The following is a 21,469-nucleotide window of genomic DNA, read 5'->3' on the forward strand; positions in this document are numbered from 1 at the left end:
GGGTTGCAGTAAAAATAGGACTCCTATTGTTTTGCTCTGTATAATTTAGAATTGCAGTGTATCGAATTTACCTGAAAGGAAAATGACCTTGAATTACAGTCCCTCGGTAAGAAGGCTAGGAAAAAAAAGGTTATAAGAAGATGCATTCTGATGCAATGTTTCAACTTGGTTGTGTTCTGACAGAAAACTTGAAATGGTTTGAATATTCTATTGGAACAAAGCTTGAAATGTTTTGAGCGTTTCATCTCTAGAAAACAGTGGCTCCCTTGTTCTTTCCTCACGGCTACAACAGTAAGAATGGTAATTCATACAAAGTGTTATCCAAACCCAAATTGCTCAAAATTTGGTTGCTTAAATTTTGGATAAAGAATTAAACGGCTTTTAAAATGTTTATGTAAACATTAAAATAAATGCCCATAGGAATCTGGAAAAATAACTCTGCTTTCACCCACTGAGAAATCTGTTCTAGAGTCTGAACCCCTTCCTTAACAGAGAGAATGGTCTTTGCACATTCTTCAGTAAACCCTTAGACAACTTGGCCAGATCATAGGACAAAGCAAAGGTTGTTTTTTTTTATCACAAGTTTTCTAATGTCCCAATCAGTCAATTCTGTGTGGTTGTTAGCAATAAAACAAAATCCATAGTAAAATTCATCACACTCAACTGAGGGTAAAATAGCTAAAATGGCTGCCTGGTCACTATCAGCTCAGATTAAATGCCTGCTTAAACAGACTTCAGGTATTCTGGAATACCAAGAGCCAGGAGGCCAGGCTTATCTCTGGAGGTAGGGCTTTGGTGGAAAAGGCCTGCCTTCTAGGTCCCTTTTACCTCATGCAATTACTGGGCCTTAAGCAAGCCTCTTCAGTTAGCACATCTTCCAGCTTTAAGATAAGGAAGCCAAGCAGGAGAAAATGTATTTCCATCTATTCCTATCATTTTTATACAAGCTTCTGCTTCTATAAAAATCATTTCTGCTCCCCCCCCCGATACACTCCTTGCGATAGGCCCAAACGATTCCCTTTCTACCAATATTTGCAAATCTTGTATTTTTTTTCCATCCCTCTTTTTCCATCTTTATCAAAAATGCTATCAAGGTGCACAAATTCATCTAATTTTTCATCATTTATGTATAATTTATAATTCACTCAATTTTCCCTGTTCAACACAACCACCTTAGTCTTTAATATATAATTTTCAGACCCATTTTTTTCTTTGCATGTTTTAATCAGAAGTTGGCTGCAAATCATTTTTTTGTCAGCCAACAAAGCATTGTTTTCATACAAAGTACACATTGCTAGTGAAGTAAGGCACTCCATTAGTAAAATCGATTCCCATCTGTATATACAAGCCATTCTTTCACGCATAAACTATTTCATGCACAAAAGTAGCAGAAAACTCGGTTCAGCAAATATAAATCAATGTGTATTTACTCTGTAGGAAATCCCATTCAGTTCAATGGATGTTCCTATCTGATAAGCTAATTATACGTTAGGGATGGCTGTGTTCAGCCCAACTTGGCCCATGGAAGAGCTTTTCCTTGCAGCAAAAAATAAATTTCATGGGGAAGATATTCTTGGGATATTGAGCTGATATTGCCTTGTTTTGAACAAGGAAACAGGTTGATAGCTTTTATGCTGGACCATAAGCACAAACGGGGGGACGTGGTGGCACAGCGGCTTAATGACGCTGAAAGTTGCCAGCCAGAAATGGTCGACGCTTCAGTGGTTCGAGTCCAGCCTTCGCGTTAACAGGGTGAGCTCCTGTTTCCTCCCCAGTTCCTGTCAACCCAACAGTTCGAAAACTCACGTGAGTAGATAAATGGGTACTCTCACTCCGGTGGGAGGAAAAATACTGGCGGCACCTTGCAAAAGGAGCTGGGAGCAGTTGCCGGGTAGCGCAACCCCGCTCGCCCGAAAAGGGCACGAAGCAACAGAAACCCCGCCTCCTGCGCTCACCAGCTGGGCTCTGCTCTAGGAAGGAGGCTCTGGCAAACCACTTCCGAAACACCTTGCCTTGAAAACTGCAAGGACTCGTCCAAGCAGTCACTGCAGTGTCGGTAACGACTGAGAACAGATTAAAACAAAAAAAAATAAGCACAAACATGCATGCTTATGCAGTACAAAATTCTGGGAATTCAGTGATTATTAATTTCCAGCTAAGTTTAGCTAGGTTGTCTAGTCCTATTCATCAGTGTGCTACCTTCATTCTGCTCTTCTCCCTTCATGTGTAGAGAATTATCCAGCCATACATCCAGATTGTGGATCCTGATTTCCTCATCCATCCCCTTGAATCAATAGTGGTATCCTCTGCCTCCATTTCATTATTTGCATCTCCCTTCTACTTACCCATTTTCAATACCACCTTCTTTTATCACTGCATTCTGAAGGAATGTAAGAGAGTTCTCCCTCACCATTCACTGGTAATTTTTGGAATAATAATTCACCCATCCCAGGGTCCTTCACGCAGCAGAACAAATTCTGGTAGCATTTGGATGCTTGTTTGCTTCAGTTACTATTTATTTTGGCAAAAGGTAACACAATCAGTATGAAAAGATATCTTTAAAAGTTGAGGGCGAAACCATGAGAATAAGACTAGTTTCTGAGAATGCATTATACAAAAACATTTCTTAGTCACTAGGATGTCATTAGGCTTGGGGGGAAGGACCTCATTGTTCGTGTGTATGCGTGTGTGTGTATAAAAAAAAATTGGCCAGGGGCATTACCATTAGCATCTTATTGGACAAAGTCAATCCGTCCAATTTATTTAGAATCTGTAACAGAAAAATACGTAATATATTTGAATTTGGGGAGATGTCATTAAGAACCAGAAATATTTAATGAATTGCAATTAAAAAATAACTTCATTTCCTCATTAAACTAGATATAGCTGGAGTAATGAGTAGTAATGCTGAAGAAACCAATTTTCATTCTGAAAATACTGTATGGGATAGTAGCACAGAGGGAACTGAGATTAGTGCTAAGAACAGAATATATGCTTAATGAAATTTCTTGGTATTGGTAGATTCCTGATTTAACAATTTCCATATGCAAAAGCATGGCACAAAAAGAATTACGCATAGTTCAAAACCTCCTGTAAAACGACTCCATTAAATAAAATGCAACATGCTCTAATTTCACTTTTCAGTTTTCTTGATAACAATAACAAAACCTTAATATGAATATTGGACATTGTTACACAGTACAAAAAAAATGAGTAATACTTTGATTAACAATTCAGAAGTTACTCTGGATTTGACATTCATTTTATTTGTACAGTACTTCTGTACATAATGGAATACAATTGAAAGAATGAATAGCTGAATGTCTTATAAATGTTTTAATGTCACAAATATAAAAATTAGTATTTTACAAATTCATTGAAAATATCTGAAGTACAAAAAGATACAGTACAGGTAACAATATGGAAGTGATACTACTTGACATCGGAATATTTGGTAGGCATGCACCAGAAAAATTCATGCGTCATTGGAGAAAATAAAGAAATGAACACTTGTCTTGGTTGTTTTAATTACAAATTAATCGCTTCTGTAAATTTTCTTTCCTCAGGGATACCATTTACCTGTAAATGACAATTCATAAATGTATTAGATCAGAAGTCAGCTTAATATAGGTTTAAATTATAGGTAGGAGAATCTGGGATGAACCTTGACCAGATTTAAATAAGAAACCTATATATTGAACTTCATTCTAAGCAAGCTTTAGAATACTAAATATTTGGAATGTATAGAAGTAAAGACAAAATATAGAACTGACAAAATGGAGGACGGAATTTTTAGCTCCTCAGGTGTTGCTGGACTATGACTCCCAGCACCTGTTACCACTAGTTATGCTGGCTACATTTGTTGAAAACTAGATCAGCAACATGAGCTATAAATTCTTTCATCACTGTTTTTCATCAGGTAGAAAGCAAAGCAATACTAATGTAATACTTGCCTCCAATCTTTGAAATGTTGTCATGCGAAATTCTCCTTTAGTTCCCGAAAGCAGTAATAAAAGTAACAAATAAATTTGAATACAGACCTCCCGCTTAAATGAATTCCTGTCATAATTTCCAGAGGGATGGCTTTGAAAGCCTATTGCAGCAAAAACTAGAGTGTTGTGGCACCTCAAAGACTGATGAACTGCTTTACGGTACCATAAGTTTTTGAAGATATCACTGATTTCTCAGCTCCATGAAGTATTATCCTACATTGACAGTTACCAAGCACATCATCAGCTCCATGGAGTAGACTGTAGTTCATAGAAGCTTAGAATAAATTACTCTTTAAGATGCCACTCTCAATTGGTTTTCTTCCACTTAAATGAATCTTTGATCTAGTTTTTGCCATTTATGAAGTACATGCAAAATGTTTTGCACGAACCATTACTTGAACAACACAGCTGGATTCACATAGCTTTAACCCAAACCAAAACTGAGATGTTTTCTTTCATGCACAGGATGAAGTGGGGCTGTATTGTTCCAAGGGAAGCGCCAGTAGAAAGCCCAAAACTTCAGTAACTCACAGGAGATGGGGAGGGAGGAAAGGGAAGGCACTCAGAAGATCAAAAAGGTAAGCAGGCTGTGGGATATGCTACATTGGGACACTGACTGCAGCTGAAAGAAAGGAAGGTGGGTGCTAGTGGGATGGGGGCTGGTGAGACATTGGCAGCAGCTCAGGCAAGGAAGGATAGGAGCTGGGTGAGTGGAATATGACAACTGGGACCTGCAGAGGCAAGAGAGGGAGTGATTTGCACAAATGTCACCTTACTGGACCCATCTGGATTTTGTGTTGTCCAAATCCTCGAATAATCAAGTGTTCCAGGTTTTGGCTTTGCCAAGCCATAGCTGACCTGAAATGGTTCAGGTGAACCTCCAGGTTCAAAACAAAACATTTTCCCCATGTTCTGCATCGTCCAAAGGTTAACTTCCTGCCTGTCTGCCTGCCTGCAATTTTTAGATAGAAGGCAGAAACAACCAACAATTCTATATGTATCAACGTAACTGCTTGATGCATTCTGATAATTAACAGTAATGCAAATCTCCCCATTTCTTCTCACTCTGCTCTGGGAATGATGGTACAGGAAATATACAATAGTGGATTAAAGAAAAAAAGATTGCAATAGCTCTGTAATAGGGATCTGCAAAACTTTCCTGCACAAAACATTCATGCAATCAATAGCCCATTTTGGATGCTCTGTGTGAATTGAAACATACTTTTCAGATGTTTTGTTGCAGATAGAATTCAGAACAGGACTGGTTGAATTTGGATACATTCCAAAATGTTGCTGTCCCCAACATCTTTTGAATGATTTGTCTTCTCTAGTTATGGCTACAGAAGTGGCCCAGCTGAAGGACAGAAGACTAGGCCATGGCCAGGAGGATGAGGCTGGACTATCTAGCAGACACGGCTCCTTTAGCAGCAGCAGCAGCAGCAGCAGCAGCAGCAGCAGCAGCAGCAGCAGCAGCAGCAGCAGCAGCAGCAGAGCAGTTAAGGACCTAGTTGGTTCATGGGATACTTATTGGTAGGCCCAATCACACTCTCCTCCACTTTTAGGTATCCAATGTCAAGATTTGGCCAGATTCGGCAATGATTGCCTAGCAGTACGTTTCTTCCCCACCAAATACCAATCCAAGCAGGAGGATATTTTCCAAAGCAGATACATGGTAATACCTAATGTGGTTCATGCTTGGACAATTACTTGATAAAACTACTACTCTTCCTTAAGATAAATCTCACCTTGCTGGACTTCCCTGACCTGTCACTGGGGGAACAGCTGAAGGCTAGCCCTTTCCCTTACTCTCCAGCAGCCTGTCCACTGCCTAGATATGGCTGGTTCAGGTGAGTCTTGTCCCTGAGACACCAACTCACCTGGGCCACACTAATTTCCTCAGTATGAAAGTCATATTGGTTCACATCACCTGAGAAATGTGCACTAAATGAGATCCATGTGGATTATTGAGTCTCTGAGCAGTCACTGAGGATTACATTGTAGGAAAGTCTATGTGAGTTTATCTGGTCCGTGCACCATCTAGTCCCTGTAGTGAGATTCCCTCCACTACACCTTTCCTAGCTCCCAACCCTACTCAACTCACTGGCATGGCCCACTTATCTTCACGCATGGCCAATGATACTGCTGCTGACCCACTTGGGTCAAACAGGATATCCATAGCACGAACACATGCAGCATAGAGATGATGCTCTGGCCAGCAGCAGACCACGCAGCCCAGACTGAAGAAAAAGAGGACTGTTTTTCCTACTCATCGTGCCTTTGCCCTGACTGTCCAGAAGGTAAGCTGCTGCTATTTTTTATAAAGATTTCTATATGGAAGTTGGACTTCAAGTTAGTGGGTTGATGTTGCATGTCCTTCAAAAGATAAGCTGGTGTAATGCTTGAAATAGCATTAAAGGTGTGTATGCATGCACATGCACTACAGTGCTTATGTTCACAGACAAGAGATGAAAATACAAACAGTACCAGTACAGGTTGGTTTGGTTAACCTGCTGTTTAGGTGACTGTGTTTTTAATGTGTGTGCATTCTTGGTTCCTTTTATTTTGAGATTCTGGAGGCTTTGTGTATATAGTGAGTGCCTTCAACTTCAAAAATATTTTGAAAGCTCCACAATCAACAACACAAAAGGACACGCACAGAGTGCACAAGCATGGCTAAACTCAACAAGCCATCATCAATGTAGTTTAGTTGCTGCTGCTGCTACTGTTCTTGTTGCTGCTGTTGTGAGGATGATAATCTGGATGGCTCCTAAAGCTGGGGTTTTCTGTATCTCTATAGAAGATCAGCAGAGAACAAGAGGCTTGTTTTGAATCCCATTGTTTTCTAGAGACAGAACATCCAAAACTATTTTACGTTTTGTTTCACCAAACCTGGAAGAAACACTTCTTTCCAAATTTTGTTTTATCTGAACTATAGCCAGCCTAAAACAGGTTGACTAAACTTCTGGGACACAATATTTTGTTTGACTTCAAAACAAAACACATTTTCAATTTTGTGCATACCTCTTTGTTTTTTTATAACCTGGCTAGTTTATATTCACTTAAAAAATAAAAATCACCTTCTGTTTGCTGCTGGGGAATCTGAGTCTGATGAGGCAGGTTCCTATAAATAATAATTTTAAAAACTTTTAATATGCTATTCTATTTGTAAACAGTAAATGCCAATGCTCTGCTTTGTGATGTAATTCAGAATCCATAAAAATGATTTAAGAAGAGCAAAAGAATATTGCATTTATTTTCACAGTAATAAGTGGTTACAGTGGCAGTTTCCCTCTACATACATACATATACACACAAACACACACACATAGACACACACACACACACACATTTGCAAGGCAGAAAATGAATGATGATATGTCTAAAAGGAAGTTAGACATATTTCAGAGTAATAACCTAATGCAATCATAATTAATCCTCCAAATGGAAAAGATTATATCATACATGGTAAATGGTTTTAAATTGGGATTTATAAAAATCATATTTTGGGTCAATTTAGTTATCATACCTGCTTTTATAAAGCAAAAAAAAAAAATGGTTCTTTCAAAAGACAGGAAATCTTATGATCCTGTGATCATCCTCCTGCTATCCGTTGCACTTCATTGCTTTTGGTTCACTATTTACACATCATTTTTTCTCTTTATCAATACATTATCAATATATGCCAACTCAAAATAACCTTATATCATATGAAATACAGTAGAATCTAATCCCTAAAATCAATGTCCCCCAAATGTGTTAGTCTTTACGGTGCCAGAAGAGCTCTTTGTTGAATTTCAACAAACAAAAGTTGTATTTCAACAAACAGAAGTGATGAAATACTATCATTCATCTCCCACTGAAGTTAGGAGCAATCTCCCTCTAGATATTTAAGATAAGTATCATTCTACTTGTAGACAATAAGGAACTTAAACAAAAAACACCTGTGTCTATCTGTTGCAGAAGACTGAGAATTCCACGGACAGCCAAGAAACAAACAAATAGGTCATCAAACAATTCAACCCTGACTTCCCACTTGAGGCACAAATGACCAGACTCAAATTATCTTACTTAAGACACATTATGCGAAGACCTAGCTCTCTGGAGAAGGCTCTAATGCTGGGAAAGGTGGAAAGAAAGAGAAGAGGATGATCAGCAGCAAGGTGGATGGACTTAGTTATGGTGGTGATGGGTATACCCTTGGAAGCCCTGAAAGACCAGGTTAGGGACAGATCGTCATAGAGAAAATCTATGTGGTTCCTAAGAATCAACACCAACTTGATGGCACCTAATCAATAAATCACGTATGCTTATTAACTTACAATTTTACAAGACTTTTTATTTCTGGACTTATTACACTAACGTTTAAAAAAAAAACACTAGATGGAATTTAGCAGAATAAAATAATATATATTTATATTTAGTTTTATCCATTGCCTCTAGAGCAATCTTTAGATCTATGAATGGCAAAAATGACCTACCCTAGCTGATTCTTATTTTACAAAGCTCACAATGGACAGATTTTGGATATATCAGTAAGGTCCTGAATTATCTGAAACTTTTGGAACAACTTTGCCTCTTATGCTTAATATGCTACATATAAAATGTTTGATGAGCATAATTAAAGTTTCTGTTCTCAGGGATATGTTTCCACTCAATCATATTTCACTTTCCATCTTGTGCTCACTTTGAACGTTGTACTCCATTACTAACATGCACAATTAACAAATGCCTTGTTGTGCTATGGTTTGTGGGGAGGGGCTTACCTCAATTCAAGTCAGTAAATAAATCAGGCTTGTTTTAGGACATTAACTAGTCTGACATCATAGTTTGTTGTTCACTTACTGATTGCATCTATGATTTATCTGAGTCTGGTATCATGAAATTCTGAACGATACTGCAAGGAAATGTTGGAAAAACAGGAAGAAAGAGGAATAATATGTTCTTTAATCTTTTTTTCACCCCTGGAACTAGCTCTGAGAGGGAGTATGTTTTTCTTGAACTATAAACATTGTCTTAAAGCACGGGTCAGCAACTTCTGGCCAGAGAGAGCCCACCACTTGAAATCATCTGGCCTGTGGTCCTAAAAAATAATATATTCACTCAACCTGCTACAGAGAGGGAGAGAGCACTTGTCACCTCTTTGGGCAGCCATTCTGGCAACAGCTTCACCAGCTGCCTCGGCATGGGCAGAACAACACATCCCCAAAAAATGGCAGCAGTGGCATGGCCTCTGGCCCCTATGGAGAAGGTTGCCAAGCCCTGTCTTAGACGGATGAAATTAGACTACCAAATGTTGCAGGTCATATTAACTGGATAATAATATTCAGTCATTTTCTTTAAAAATGGTAAATTACTGTTACGGGAAACATATGACAAAAAGTAAATTACAAGAATGTGTTCTATATGCAAAGCCCAAGTTGTTCTACAAGTGCCTTTCCCAACTTCTGCACATTCTAGAGGAGCTGGGAATAAAATCCAGAATCCCCAGCCAACATTCTAAGAGCTTAGTTCCAATGCATGTAGAGGCCACGATTAGGCTGGAGACTTTGTCTTATAAAATAACATCCTAATACTAGCTCTGCAATGAAAAAGGTCAGCAGATCTCCATCAAAACTCAATTAAAATGCCTCAGTTCAAGCAATCTATGTTGATACTTACTGTTGTGTTTGCATCAGTGGCATGCTAGTATTGTCATAACTGTCTGGGTGAACAGGTGGTACAATCTCACCAGTGACTGGGTGAAAAACAGGAAGTGTTGAGAGAGGCCATGCTATCTCTCTGTTTTTTGACATCTCCCGAAGTTCTTTTGTGGATTTCTGAATTGCGTTGTGATGGACCAACTGAATGCTAGATCAAAAGGAAACATTTTTTTAAATAGATCTTGTCATAATGAGTACTGCAAAAAAATAATTTCAAATAATCTGACAAATTACTGTCAAATAGATTCAAAATATATGATTTATATCAAAAATATTACTCAATGTTATTTTGGGGGGAAAGAAATCACACACAACACACACACGCACATACTTTTTTTTTTCCTGCATAAGAACCAAAAAGGGGGGACAATATACAGTGTGTGTGGGGGAATTAACTCTTTTGATCATCATGGTTAATATCTCACTCCTACACAAAACAGCTGAAATTTGTTCCAGGAAAGAAACTTTCACTGATACCAATGGCAGCATCTCTTAGGGTAAAGAGCAATATTTACTAGAAAATTAAAGGGATGAAAGGCTATCATAAAAATACATGGCTATTATTTAGAACATTGGATTAAAATTCAGTCCTACAGGTTACATCACTTCTAGTTTGGCTTTACTTTTATTTTTATTTCTGGGAAAAGCTTGATAGATTCAGTATAATCTACATGTCCCGTTTAGCCTATTTGTGCTATAGAATTGACATTATAAAACTAGTCCTTCAGATGTTACTGAATTACAGTTTCCATCATTCATAGCCAGCATGGCTAACAGTAAGGAATGCTGGGAGATGTATTCAGCAACACTGAGAGGACAAATTCCCCCTTCTTGTTTTAGATGGGTGAGCAATCTATATAGCCTTTCAGAGGTTGAACTACAGCTCCCAGCTTTCTTCTGCCAATTTTGCTGGAATTTGTAATTTGGCAACACTATGAGGGACAGAGGTTCCTCCTACCTGCTATTAAATCTCAGAAGTCTATTCCATAATCAAGCTCATATATTACTGCTTTTGTTTGATAAGTGTTTCTTTGTTATTCAAAGAAGGAACATTTTGTATTTAAGGTACTCCTTTCACAAAATGGAATTTTAGTCTTTTAATTATCTTATAAATGCCTTCCCCAATGAGGTACCCTAGATATATGTTGGAATTACAGCCCCCAGAATTCTCAGCTAGCAAGGGGATGCTGGCTAGGAATCCTGGAACTGTAATCCAGCAAATCTGCAAGGCACCAGGTTGTGGAAGACTGCCTTTAGATATAAAGTTAGTAATTTCAAAACACTGAACTACAAATTTTGCTTTTAATCTATTTTATTATTAATTTTTAGCCCTTTTTATTTTGACCTACTCAATTCCTTATGACTGTATTTTTTCAAAGCAGCTAACTTGGCAATGGAAGACAAGGTAATGACAATGAAAATGGTATACATGTATGAAGCATGATGAGCATCCAGCAAATGGTTAAATTAAATGATGGGGAAAAAATAACAGGAAAGAAGACACTTACTCTGGTGTTTGCATGTTTCTCTTTTCCCTAAAAATAAAACAAAAGTTATGAATTAAATAATAGCATTGATATTTGGAACCTTAATTCTAAGCGCTGATGGAAACAAGGAATGATATGGAAATGCTGGCCTTTATTACAACAGGGTCATGATCCAAAAAAGCCATAGAAAAAGGTACACAGCCAGAAAATGGCATGGCCCTCTGAAGAGCTGCCACAGCAGCTTCAGCCGCCACCAGTCAAGCTGCCCTTAAGCAGAAGGTCCCTTTTCAACTGTGGGACCAGCAGTGGCGACCCTTCACAGAACACTTCAGTTAGGTCTGCAGTTGTGTGCTTCTGCATTCATACAAGTGGCTTGAATCATGACCTTTGTTTCATGTCATTTAGGAGCATTTACCACAGGTTTATGAGGAGGCATGGGTGAAGGCATAGAAAGAAATGAAAAAGAGGAAAAACACAGATATAGAGACATGAATATGCAGGACAGATGCTGGACTAAAAAGGCCCCAGAACATGTGCATGTAAAATGGAAGAGGAATATGTTGCTTCCTTATGCTGGTCTATGACTGCAATAAAAAATGGATTTGATGATATGTTGCTTGCTGCTTTCTAACAATACTTTTTTAGCTTTTATCATCCTAAAATTCAGTTCACAATCTCAAGAAAGTTTATTTTAATATTAGAAAGACATTTTCCTACTTTTAATTCCAAATTAGACATGTTAAATTTCTTTTTTAAAATGGATTTCTTGTTTTGCAGTTTCTTAACAAATTAAGATTGCTAGCTCAAAAGATAATGGTAGCAATTTCATTTTACTGCAAGTTTTAGAAAATATGAAGTACTATTTTTATGAACTGAATTAAGCTGAACCTAATATTCTTTTTGCGTGCTTATAATTTTACAAAAATGCAGAGTCATGTATTAATGCATTAAAGTACTCACACTCCTTCTCGCCGGCAGCACATAATATAAGCAAGTATTAGAAAAAGCACCAGTGCAACTGCAGAGGGAACTGCCAAAGTAATGAGGAAGTCTGAATAATAATCTCGGCTTTTCAGATTTTCAGAAGGTGGCTTATATTCACCACCATCTGGCAATATGCCTTCTCCACGGATCACTTCTTGGTAAGTAGAAACTTGCTGTGTTTTATCAACCTGATACCAAAAGTACAAAAAACATTTTAGACTTCTTTGGAAAAATATGCAGGCAATAGCTTAAAAAAAAAAAGAGAGAGAGAGCGCAATTTACTAAATCAGGTTATCCCATACCTTTTAGGAAACAGTATATTTGAAATTTGGTGAAAGATGATGAAGTCTGAGTAATAATCTCTGCTTTATTTGGCACTCTCACAAAATGGTTAACACAAGAAAAAGGTTTGTCTATTTACCAAATGACTGTTATATTGCTTATGGTCCATTACAAAAACTTAATTTCTCAGCCATAATACTGTTGAAGCCAAAATAAGGTAACCTGCCCAATCACTTTAATACAAGGCATAAGTTCTGTTCAAAAACATTACAGTAAATCAGTTTACTGAATAGCTTTCTTGTAAGTACTCTTTCCATGAGGCTCACATACCAGTGGTTTGAACAAGAAAAGGAGTCAAGAAAGAAGTACTCTACACCAACTCACATATTTGACCCAACACAACATAACAAAATAATTTCACTGAAGACAAAACTACCCAGAAATGTTTGAGAGTGCCTGCATTAAAGAAACACACACAAATACACACATAGAACCAGTGTACATTCTCCTCTCTTCTGCTGATTCTCTCTTTAGATTTCTGGACTGTCATCCTTAAATTTAAGCCAGAGTATAGTTTGTTCGTCTTCAGCGTGATGTACAAATCAGGCTATCATGACTTGTTTAATAAATTATGATTTATAAATCATGACTTAGCATTATGTGTGGGCACTCCCTATCCATGAGCCAGGAATTGTGATTAAAAAGCACGCTAGTCAATTGTCAGGCAGTCTAACTGCAACTATAAACTTATCCCAGATTTACATATACAGTGGGCTATAATCAGGGCTCTGCTAAACTTTACCTACAGTGCATGAAACAGCTGCCCACAGTTTGACTTGGTTCCTCTGTCCTCCATAGATGACTGCAAAAGCAGAACTGCTAGGATTCCTTCTCCAACATCCCCTGAAGACATCCAACATCTGTAACATCCCCTGAAGATATGATCATTTCACCAGATCTGTTCTCTTTGAAGACCCAAACAATCTCTAGAAATACGAGCTTAACTCTGTTAATTGAGAATTTGGAAAAGCTCTTGCAGACTCCTCTTCCAGCTTTATTGGGGGGCACTCTGGCCCAGTGTAGCCGATGAAAGTGCAGAAGCTGTGGGTTGCAACAGATCCAGACTTTCTCTGGAAATACAGTGGGGCAAAAAAGTATTTAGTCAGCCACCAATTGTGCAAGTTCTCCCACTTAAAAAGATGAGAGAGGCCTGTAATTTTCATCATAGGTATACCTCAACTATGAGAGACAAAAGGGGGGGGGGAAATCCAGAAAATCACATTGTCTGATTTTTAAAGAATTTGTTTGTAAATCATGGTGGAAAATAAGTATTTGGTCAATATCAAAAGTTCATCTCAATACTTTGTTATATATCCTTTGTTGGCAATGACAGAGGTCAAACATTTTCTATAAGTCTTCACAAGGTTTTCACACACTGTTGCTGGTATTTTGGCCCATTCCTCCATGCAGATCTCCTCTAGAGCAGTGATGTTTTGGGGCTGTCACTGGGCAACACGGACTTTCAACTCCCTCCAAAGGTTTTCCATGGGGTTGAGATCTGGAGACTGGCTAGGCCACTCCAGGACCTTGAAATGCTTCTTACGAAGCCACTCCTTCGTTGCCCAGGCGGTGTGTTTGGGATCATTGTCATGCTGAAAGACCCAGCCATGTTTCATCTTCAATGCCCTTGCTGGTGGAAGGAGGTGTTCACTCAAAATCTCACGATACATGGCCCATTCATTCTTTCCTTTACACAGATCAGTCGTCCTGGTCCCTTTGCAGAAAAACAGCCCCAAAGCATGATGTTTTCACTCCCATGCTTCACAGTAGGTATGGTGTTCTTTGGATGCAACTCAGCATTCTCTCTCCTCCAAACACAACGAGTTTAGACCAAAATGTTCTACTTTAGTTTCATCTGACCATATGACATTCTCCCAATCCTCTTCTGGATCATCCAAATGCTCTCTAGCAAATTTCAGACGGGCCCGGACATGTACTGGCTTAAGCAGGGGGACACATCTGGCACTGCAGGATTTGAATCCCTGGCGGCGTAGTGTGTTACTGATGGTAGCCTTTGATACTTTGGTCCCAGCTCTCTGCAGATCATTCACTAGGTTCCCCCGTGTGGTTCTGGGATTTTTGCTCACCGTTCTTGTGATCATTTTGAACCCACAGGGTGAGATCTTGTGTGGAGCCCCAGATCGAGGGAGATTATCAGTGGTCTTGTATGTCTTCCATTTTCTAATTATTGCTCCCACAGTTGATTTCTTCACACCAAGCTGCTTGCCTATTGCAGATTCAGTCTTTCCAGCCTGGTGCAGGTCTACAATTTTGTTTCTGGTGTCCTTCAACAGCTCTTTGGTCTTGGCCATAGTACAGTTTGGAGTGTGACTGTTTGAGGTTGTGGACAGGTGTCTTTTATACTGATAACAAGGTCAAACAGGTGCCATTACTACAGGTAACGAGTGGAGGACAGAGGAGCCTCTTAAAGAAGTAGTTACAGGTCTGTGAGAGCCAGACATCTTGCTTGTTTGTAGGTGACCAAATACTTATTTTCCACCATGATTTGCAAATAAATTCTTTAAAAATCAGACAATGTGATTTTCTGGATTTTTTTTCTCATTTTGTCTCTCATAGTTGAGGTATACCTATGATGAAAATTACAGGCCTCTCTCATCTTTTTAAGTGGGAGAACTTGCACAATTGGTGGCTGACTAAATACTTTTTTGCCCCACTGTATCTACAGTAGCACTTTTGCCTGCTCAAACTGAACACTTACTCCCAGCTTTTACATCCTGGAATATTGCAGGCTAAAAAAGCCAAAAAATAAGGATCCATAATTCCTGGCATGCATCTCCAGTTATGTCAGAGTTTTTTAGGAAACATGACACATGGGTGAATTGTTTTCACAGGGATTCAGGGCAACCATATTGGAAGCAGTGCCTGGAGTCGGTCAAGGGAGACTTTGCAGGGGCTTAGGGATTTTAACTTCTACAGACTTAGGTAACTGGTTTACAGTCATTAGAATGACATGCAATGGCAGCACTGCTTCAATTTAAGGTGTCAACTCCTTTTGATCAATGTGTATATTCCACCCCTGACAGCATGGGCTAAAGGAGGCTGGTCGATCCTGACCAACAGTACTGTATTTCTCCTGGAGATGCTAGGAATGAACCCTGGATTTTTTAAAAAAGAAATTACGCACTCTACATGCATATGTCTGTGTCTATGTACAATTATTTCTCTGATTGTTTTCACATACTGTCATCAAAGTCATTTACAGACAGTCCCCTACTTACGAACAGGTTACGTTCCAAGAGGCTGTTCATAAGTCTGTTTTGTTTGTAAATCCAACCAAGTAAAAAGTAAAAGAAAGAGGAGGAAGCAGGAGCCAGGACAGTGGTGTGGGCAGAGGAGCCCTATCTTCTGCTGCCAATGCGTCGTCAGGTGAGTGAGACAGGAGAGGTGGCGGTCGCTCCCTGGACTAAGGGAAAAGCCAATGGGATGAGATTTTCTCCCCCACTCCCCTGTCCTCTGCCACTGCCCCCTCTCCTGCCTCACCCAGTGATGGAGCACGCCGTGTAAACTAACCCATTCTGGGAACTCCAACTCCAATGCAAACGTCCAGTGCAAATGGAAGGCGGGAGAAGGCAGGAAAGGGTTAGTTTACGGCACACTCCAAACTAACCCTTTCCCTTCTCCTGATTCCCGGCCCAGCTTCCGGTTCTGACTTCTGGGTCCATCTTGTTCGTATTGGTGAAAGTTTGCAACACGAAAGTTCGCAAGGGGACTATCTGTATTATAGAAATTTCAAATCTGTTTTACTTCTACTAGAGTAACTCTGGTTAAAAGCAAATATGTAAATAATGAAATAGTATAGTAAGACAGAATAACCATAGAATTAACAGGCACAATAAATTACCAGTTTAGCTTTCTTCAATAAGCTAGATTTTCATCAGTCACCAAAAGGCATACTGGTGACAAGCACTACAAATTGTCCCAGCAAGGGCATGGGGGAGCTTAACACTGCAAGTGACAGAAGTTCACCCCATGAAGTTCATCACACAGATCAAAAATTTATGTGCACAATCTACCCCTCCAATGGTATTTTAAACATAAAATGGCTATGTCTTCTAAAATACTGCCAATCAATAACTCACCAAAGAGATTTTACACCAGTCTATGTGAAACTGAGTACGAAACTTTTTATCACAAGTTATTATAGGTTCCATTTCTTGACTGCATCTCAGCTGATTCTGTGGGTTTTCTACTTCCCGTAAGCACGAGGAGAATGTAACATCTGCACCAACCATAACATAGACACTGAAAAGAAATGGCAACAGTTTTAGGATGGTCATTGACAATCTTTAAATTAATCAACTGGATCCCAGGATTCCTTTCTGTAAATGAAAAGGACTTCCAGTCTTAGCACTTTTACCACTGTTTTCTAATGCAAGTTATTCATACAAGATTAATAATAATAGCATAAAATATTGTCTTTAATGTAGCTTTATCAAATGCAGGTACATAAAAGGAGTAAACTAAATAAAAACATGCTTTGCAATTTCACCAAAACACTTTCTGAAAGCAAATATAAATTTTCTTAAGATTGAAAACAGAGCATACTCAAATCAAAACATTGTTTAAAAAAATATTCTGCTAAAGAATCAGTATCTTTAGGAATCAAATGTAAACTCTGCTTGCTTGCAAAAATAAAAGCATTAAAACATTAACTCACTTAAGTGTGAGGTTTGTTAATAACATATTAAGTTCCTATTTCTCAGCCTGTTTTCAGCAGCTCCAAACTGGTGAGTAGCTTTAAAGGACATACACCAGAAATTATCAAGGAAGGATAGAAAAGCAAGGAATGCATAAAAAAAACTGAAATCCAGCTGCATTTGTCTGTTCATTATCAATTTCTTCCATAATCAGAAGTCAGAAAGCAGACAAATTGCCCTCTTCCTTGCAGTCATGGAGTGGGCCATAAGAAGACAAAAGGAATTATATTGCATTATGCTGGATTTCACCTATTATATAAAAGCCCTTAGGAGACCAATTCTACTGCATTATTTGAAGTGCTCATGGCAGGGCCACTGTGTAGCTGGAAAGATATTCACATTTTTCTATTGTCTTCCTAGTATATTTTGTTCTTTTGCTTTATTATTTCCTTCCTACTTAAGAAATGGGTGAGATTTTATTTAGATCAAGTAGAGCTAACATTACTCCATATTTTAGGACATAGTGGAAGGCTCATTTTCTCCTACATCTATCCTTTTCTCATAAATTTGAAGGTTTGTGTTTATTCTAGTCCCCCGCTATGCCATCTCCCAATTGTTTCAGCCTTCCTGACACCATTTTTAACATTGAGAGAAAAACAGGCTTTGAAATAAGAGGAATATCTGTTGTTGTTATTTAATTTTATTGTACAACCCACCTTTCATATATGAAAATCAAGATGGATTTCATGGGGACTTCCTTGCATTTCTTCTTCAGAACAACTCTGTGAGGTAGACCGGGCTTCAGAAGAGTGACCCAAAGCTAACCAGCGCATTTCCACAGTGGCATATGGCCTTGAATCTGTGTTTTCCTATCTTAGTCCAGCACCATAATCACAATACAGTATGTATTACTGAACTACCCCCCTCCCTCAAATAGTGGTAGGGACTTTTGGTAGTCAAGAATCTGACCCATCTATTTCAGCCAGCATGGCCCAGAGTGAGAGATTCCAGGAGCTGCAGTTCAACAACATCTGGAGAGGCCCAGATCAACCATCTCTGTTCCAAACCATTAAAATATATTCTTTAAAAATATGAATAAAATAAATAATTAATTGCACCAACAACTAGAGGTTCATACACATCTGATAACCTAGATATGCAAGGAAAAAAAAACATGGGGAGAAATGTGAAACAACTTTCTTAGAGGAGAATGTTTACACTGTGAATGAAATTGCAAAAAAGCCTCGTATCACAGTTTAGCTGTTGTTTGAAATTTTTAACAAAGTCCCATGTGGCTAGCTTTAAAAGCAAATCCTTAATTTCAGCCCTTAAGCACTGCAGAAAAACATTTTGAGAAAGATGTATGTACACATGCCTTGCTTCCCATAGGCATTTGGACTGACCACTGCCTATCATCTTAACACATGCAGCAGACACACTCTCGTATCAGTAGGGCATAAATGTAACATGGGATACTGATTACAAGGCCAAAAGACAAGAAAAAGGCAGATACAGTCAACTCCAGCATTTTCAAATAATTAACAAAAAACTAAACAAATCAATGAATGATTTGTGGAAGAGCTAATTAAATGAAGAGGATTAAGTAAAATCTAATACAATTGAAAAAATATTGCTTTGAAGCAAAATAACTAAGTTCTGGATTACTGTGGAAGAAAAGGGAGAAGAGAAAGAAGATGGTTAAATAAAAGAACCTGCAAGAGGATCAAAAAGATATCAAGCTGTTCTCACAAGAGAGCCCAATTAGAGAAGAACCGCTCCAAAGAGAATTTGGGCAATGAAGTATGACTATAGTGACATTTGTCTGTTTCTCTCTCCACATTCCATGTTCCTGCTGTCCATCCACAAGGCTGCAATTGGGGAACTGATTGGAAGTTCTGACTTAAGAATAGGGATTAATATTATTTATAAAGGGGACATTCTTATGGTCTACAGAATGAATATTAAATTGAATAATGTACAGTTTTAAGGACAAGACAGGACTGTTGATCTCTGAAACCAGTTATCTCCCTTCCCACCCTTCCTCACCAAGAAGTTGCAAAAATAAATTATATTAGGTATTATTCTACTTTTTTTTTCACTCTTTCTTGGCAAGCAGATCTGTCTTTGCCAGCATAATGAGCTCCCAAACTACAGGCTGAAGACAGGGTTCTGCAGAGAACTGGAGACAGACTGAGTTAGAAATGTTTGTCTTGCCTCAGGACAATTAAAAACCTCCCTGAATTGCCCATTCACTCTGGAGTCAAGCTTCACGCCAAGGCAGAGCATCATCCTGAAGCGGACTAAAATCGTCATGTCCTTCCTTCCTGCATCCCCAAGCTTTGGAGAATCATTCCTTCTGGCAGAGAGAGATGGTTTAGATTCCTGAAACCGGAATTCCTTGTAGGTTAGTCCAGATGCATTATAGCTTTTTACTGAATTGTTTAAAAATCTTTCCACTATACAATTTTAATGGATATTAAACTGTTCAATAAATAATTGCTCTTGCTAACAGAAATATAACATCTTACCCTTCTTTCATGTCATTAATAGGAAGGGGCACTCTGCCTCCCCTATCAAGAGCTGAGGTAATATTTATGGCATTCAGGCGCTCAGGCTGCCACACATTTTTCACGGCTCCAAGGAAATCTCCGAGAACCTCACTTGCCAACATTTCCTCTACATTCATGTTTTTAATGAAGAATTCTGCTTGATATGGTAAAAGAAGATCTAATTGCAAAGAGAAAAGTAATTGTGTCTTAAACACTTTTCAAATTTACTGAAAGAGATGGAGTAGTAAGTCAGAAATACAGCACTATGTCCTTTTATCTGCATGATCAAATATAAACATGCACAAGAAAGGCCTAGTCTTTTAAGCATGGTTACAAGACTGGGAGGTCTACATCCCATAATGGGAAAACATGGATTGATTATTCCTGCTGGCACCTCTGGGGTATAGGCTCTTTTTCTCTACTCTGTCACTTCAATTTTCTTCTGGATTTACTCAGTTTGCTTCAATCCAATATTGAAAACTCACTACATCATTTTTATTTAGAGATAGGCCATGATTTGCATAATTTGGATGTAAGAAACCAGAGTGTATTCAACTTTGGAAGGGAATCCAGATGCATAAACTGAAGGCTCAGGAATAGTGAAACCATGGTTTGTAATTATATGTGGTCCTAATACGGGATCATTCTGCCATCAAATGGCTATGCTAGTAATATAGTACAGAAGAGGTACCTAACCTTTTTGGACAAGATATGCATGTGGAGTATTGAATAATGTTATAGAATGCCTTCTGCCATCTCCACTAGCCCCTCCTCTCCATAATGTTCCCTTCTACCCCAATTTCCTCCTTTTGTTTTAACTGAAAGAGTATTTAAAGAAAAAAATGCTTAGGGAGTGTCAGAAGGCCCTCTCAGGCCTCTGACCTATATACTTTGAATATGCTAAGCATCCTTTCTTTCCATCAACATATTGGTGAGCTGTTCATGTCTACCAGCTCTCAATTTCTGAAGCATCCTAGCTGGAATCCATTCACTGTCAGTTTTTCTGGACTGGAAAAAAATATCCTTTAATCGCTCATCATAAATGTTTTGAGTTAACATTGCCTTAAAGTGCACATAAATTTGGACAATGGGGTTCTTTTTATCTGTTTTAGTCACTTGAATTACCAGAAGCTGCATATAGCTAACTAGGTACTATTCTGCATTCTAAGCAATTTACAATAAAAGTTACAATATACTGTTCAAATACAATGCCGATATTTCAGTGTGATTATGAAGCAGTCCTCTTTAAAGTAGCTAACTTACTAACATCCGTTTAAATGAAATTAACTAGACAAGAAAAAGTGACAGATATCTTTCTCTCAATGCTTTTCTGTCTTTATTCAGTAACAACTTAACTGCTTCACATTATTTATCAGCTGTATCACCCAAAATGCTGAGATAATTCCTGATGACATACCTTCTGCCGACATTATATTAATAATCAAATTATTTCTTGCTGTCTCGAAGGTACGCCTATTATAAGCAGTGATCTAATAATGGAAAAAAAAGTAAAACAGTAATTCTATTACATTTCTTAATTGATAAAAAGGTAAACAATAATCAGAGTTCTCTTAAATTTGCTGCAAATATAATAATAGAGGCAGTTTGTTTTTCTGTTTAATCTTCTTAGTGTTCGGGGGGGTCAGTATGATATACAGCCATACATGTATATAAAACAGAAGATGTTCAGAAGAGCCAGAATTAGGTGATGAGAAATCTGTGGGATGTTTTTTTATTGAAGAACAGAAAACGAGAGAA

The 21,469-nt window shown here is 38.3% G+C and overlaps 1 protein-coding gene across 1 annotated transcript in view; it reads right to left on the bottom strand.

Moving 5' to 3' along the window:
- Positions 1–3,246: 3,246 nt before the first annotated feature.
- Positions 3,247–21,469, bottom strand: part of SGCE (sarcoglycan epsilon) — a 40,340-nt gene continuing 22,117 nt past the window's right edge. Inside the window, exons 4-11 of the mRNA XM_007425111.4 lie at positions 21,129–21,201; positions 19,691–19,889; positions 16,605–16,767; positions 12,139–12,350; positions 11,200–11,226; positions 9,651–9,839; positions 7,070–7,113; positions 3,247–3,579 (exon numbers count right to left, since the gene is read on the bottom strand). Of these exons, the coding sequence (XP_007425173.1) occupies positions 3,563–3,579; positions 7,070–7,113; positions 9,651–9,839; positions 11,200–11,226; positions 12,139–12,350; positions 16,605–16,767; positions 19,691–19,889; positions 21,129–21,201 (924 nt within the window). The 3' untranslated portion in view covers positions 3,247–3,562. The remainder of the gene's footprint in view (positions 3,580–7,069; positions 7,114–9,650; positions 9,840–11,199; positions 11,227–12,138; positions 12,351–16,604; positions 16,768–19,690; positions 19,890–21,128; positions 21,202–21,469) is intronic.

Source organism: Python bivittatus, unplaced genomic scaffold, assembly GCF_059951505.1.
Source record: "Python bivittatus isolate LINGU-HERP-01145 unplaced genomic scaffold, Pbiv_v1 ctg000610_np1212, whole genome shotgun sequence".
NCBI classification, from domain to species: domain Eukaryota; kingdom Metazoa; phylum Chordata; class Lepidosauria; order Squamata; family Pythonidae; genus Python; species Python bivittatus.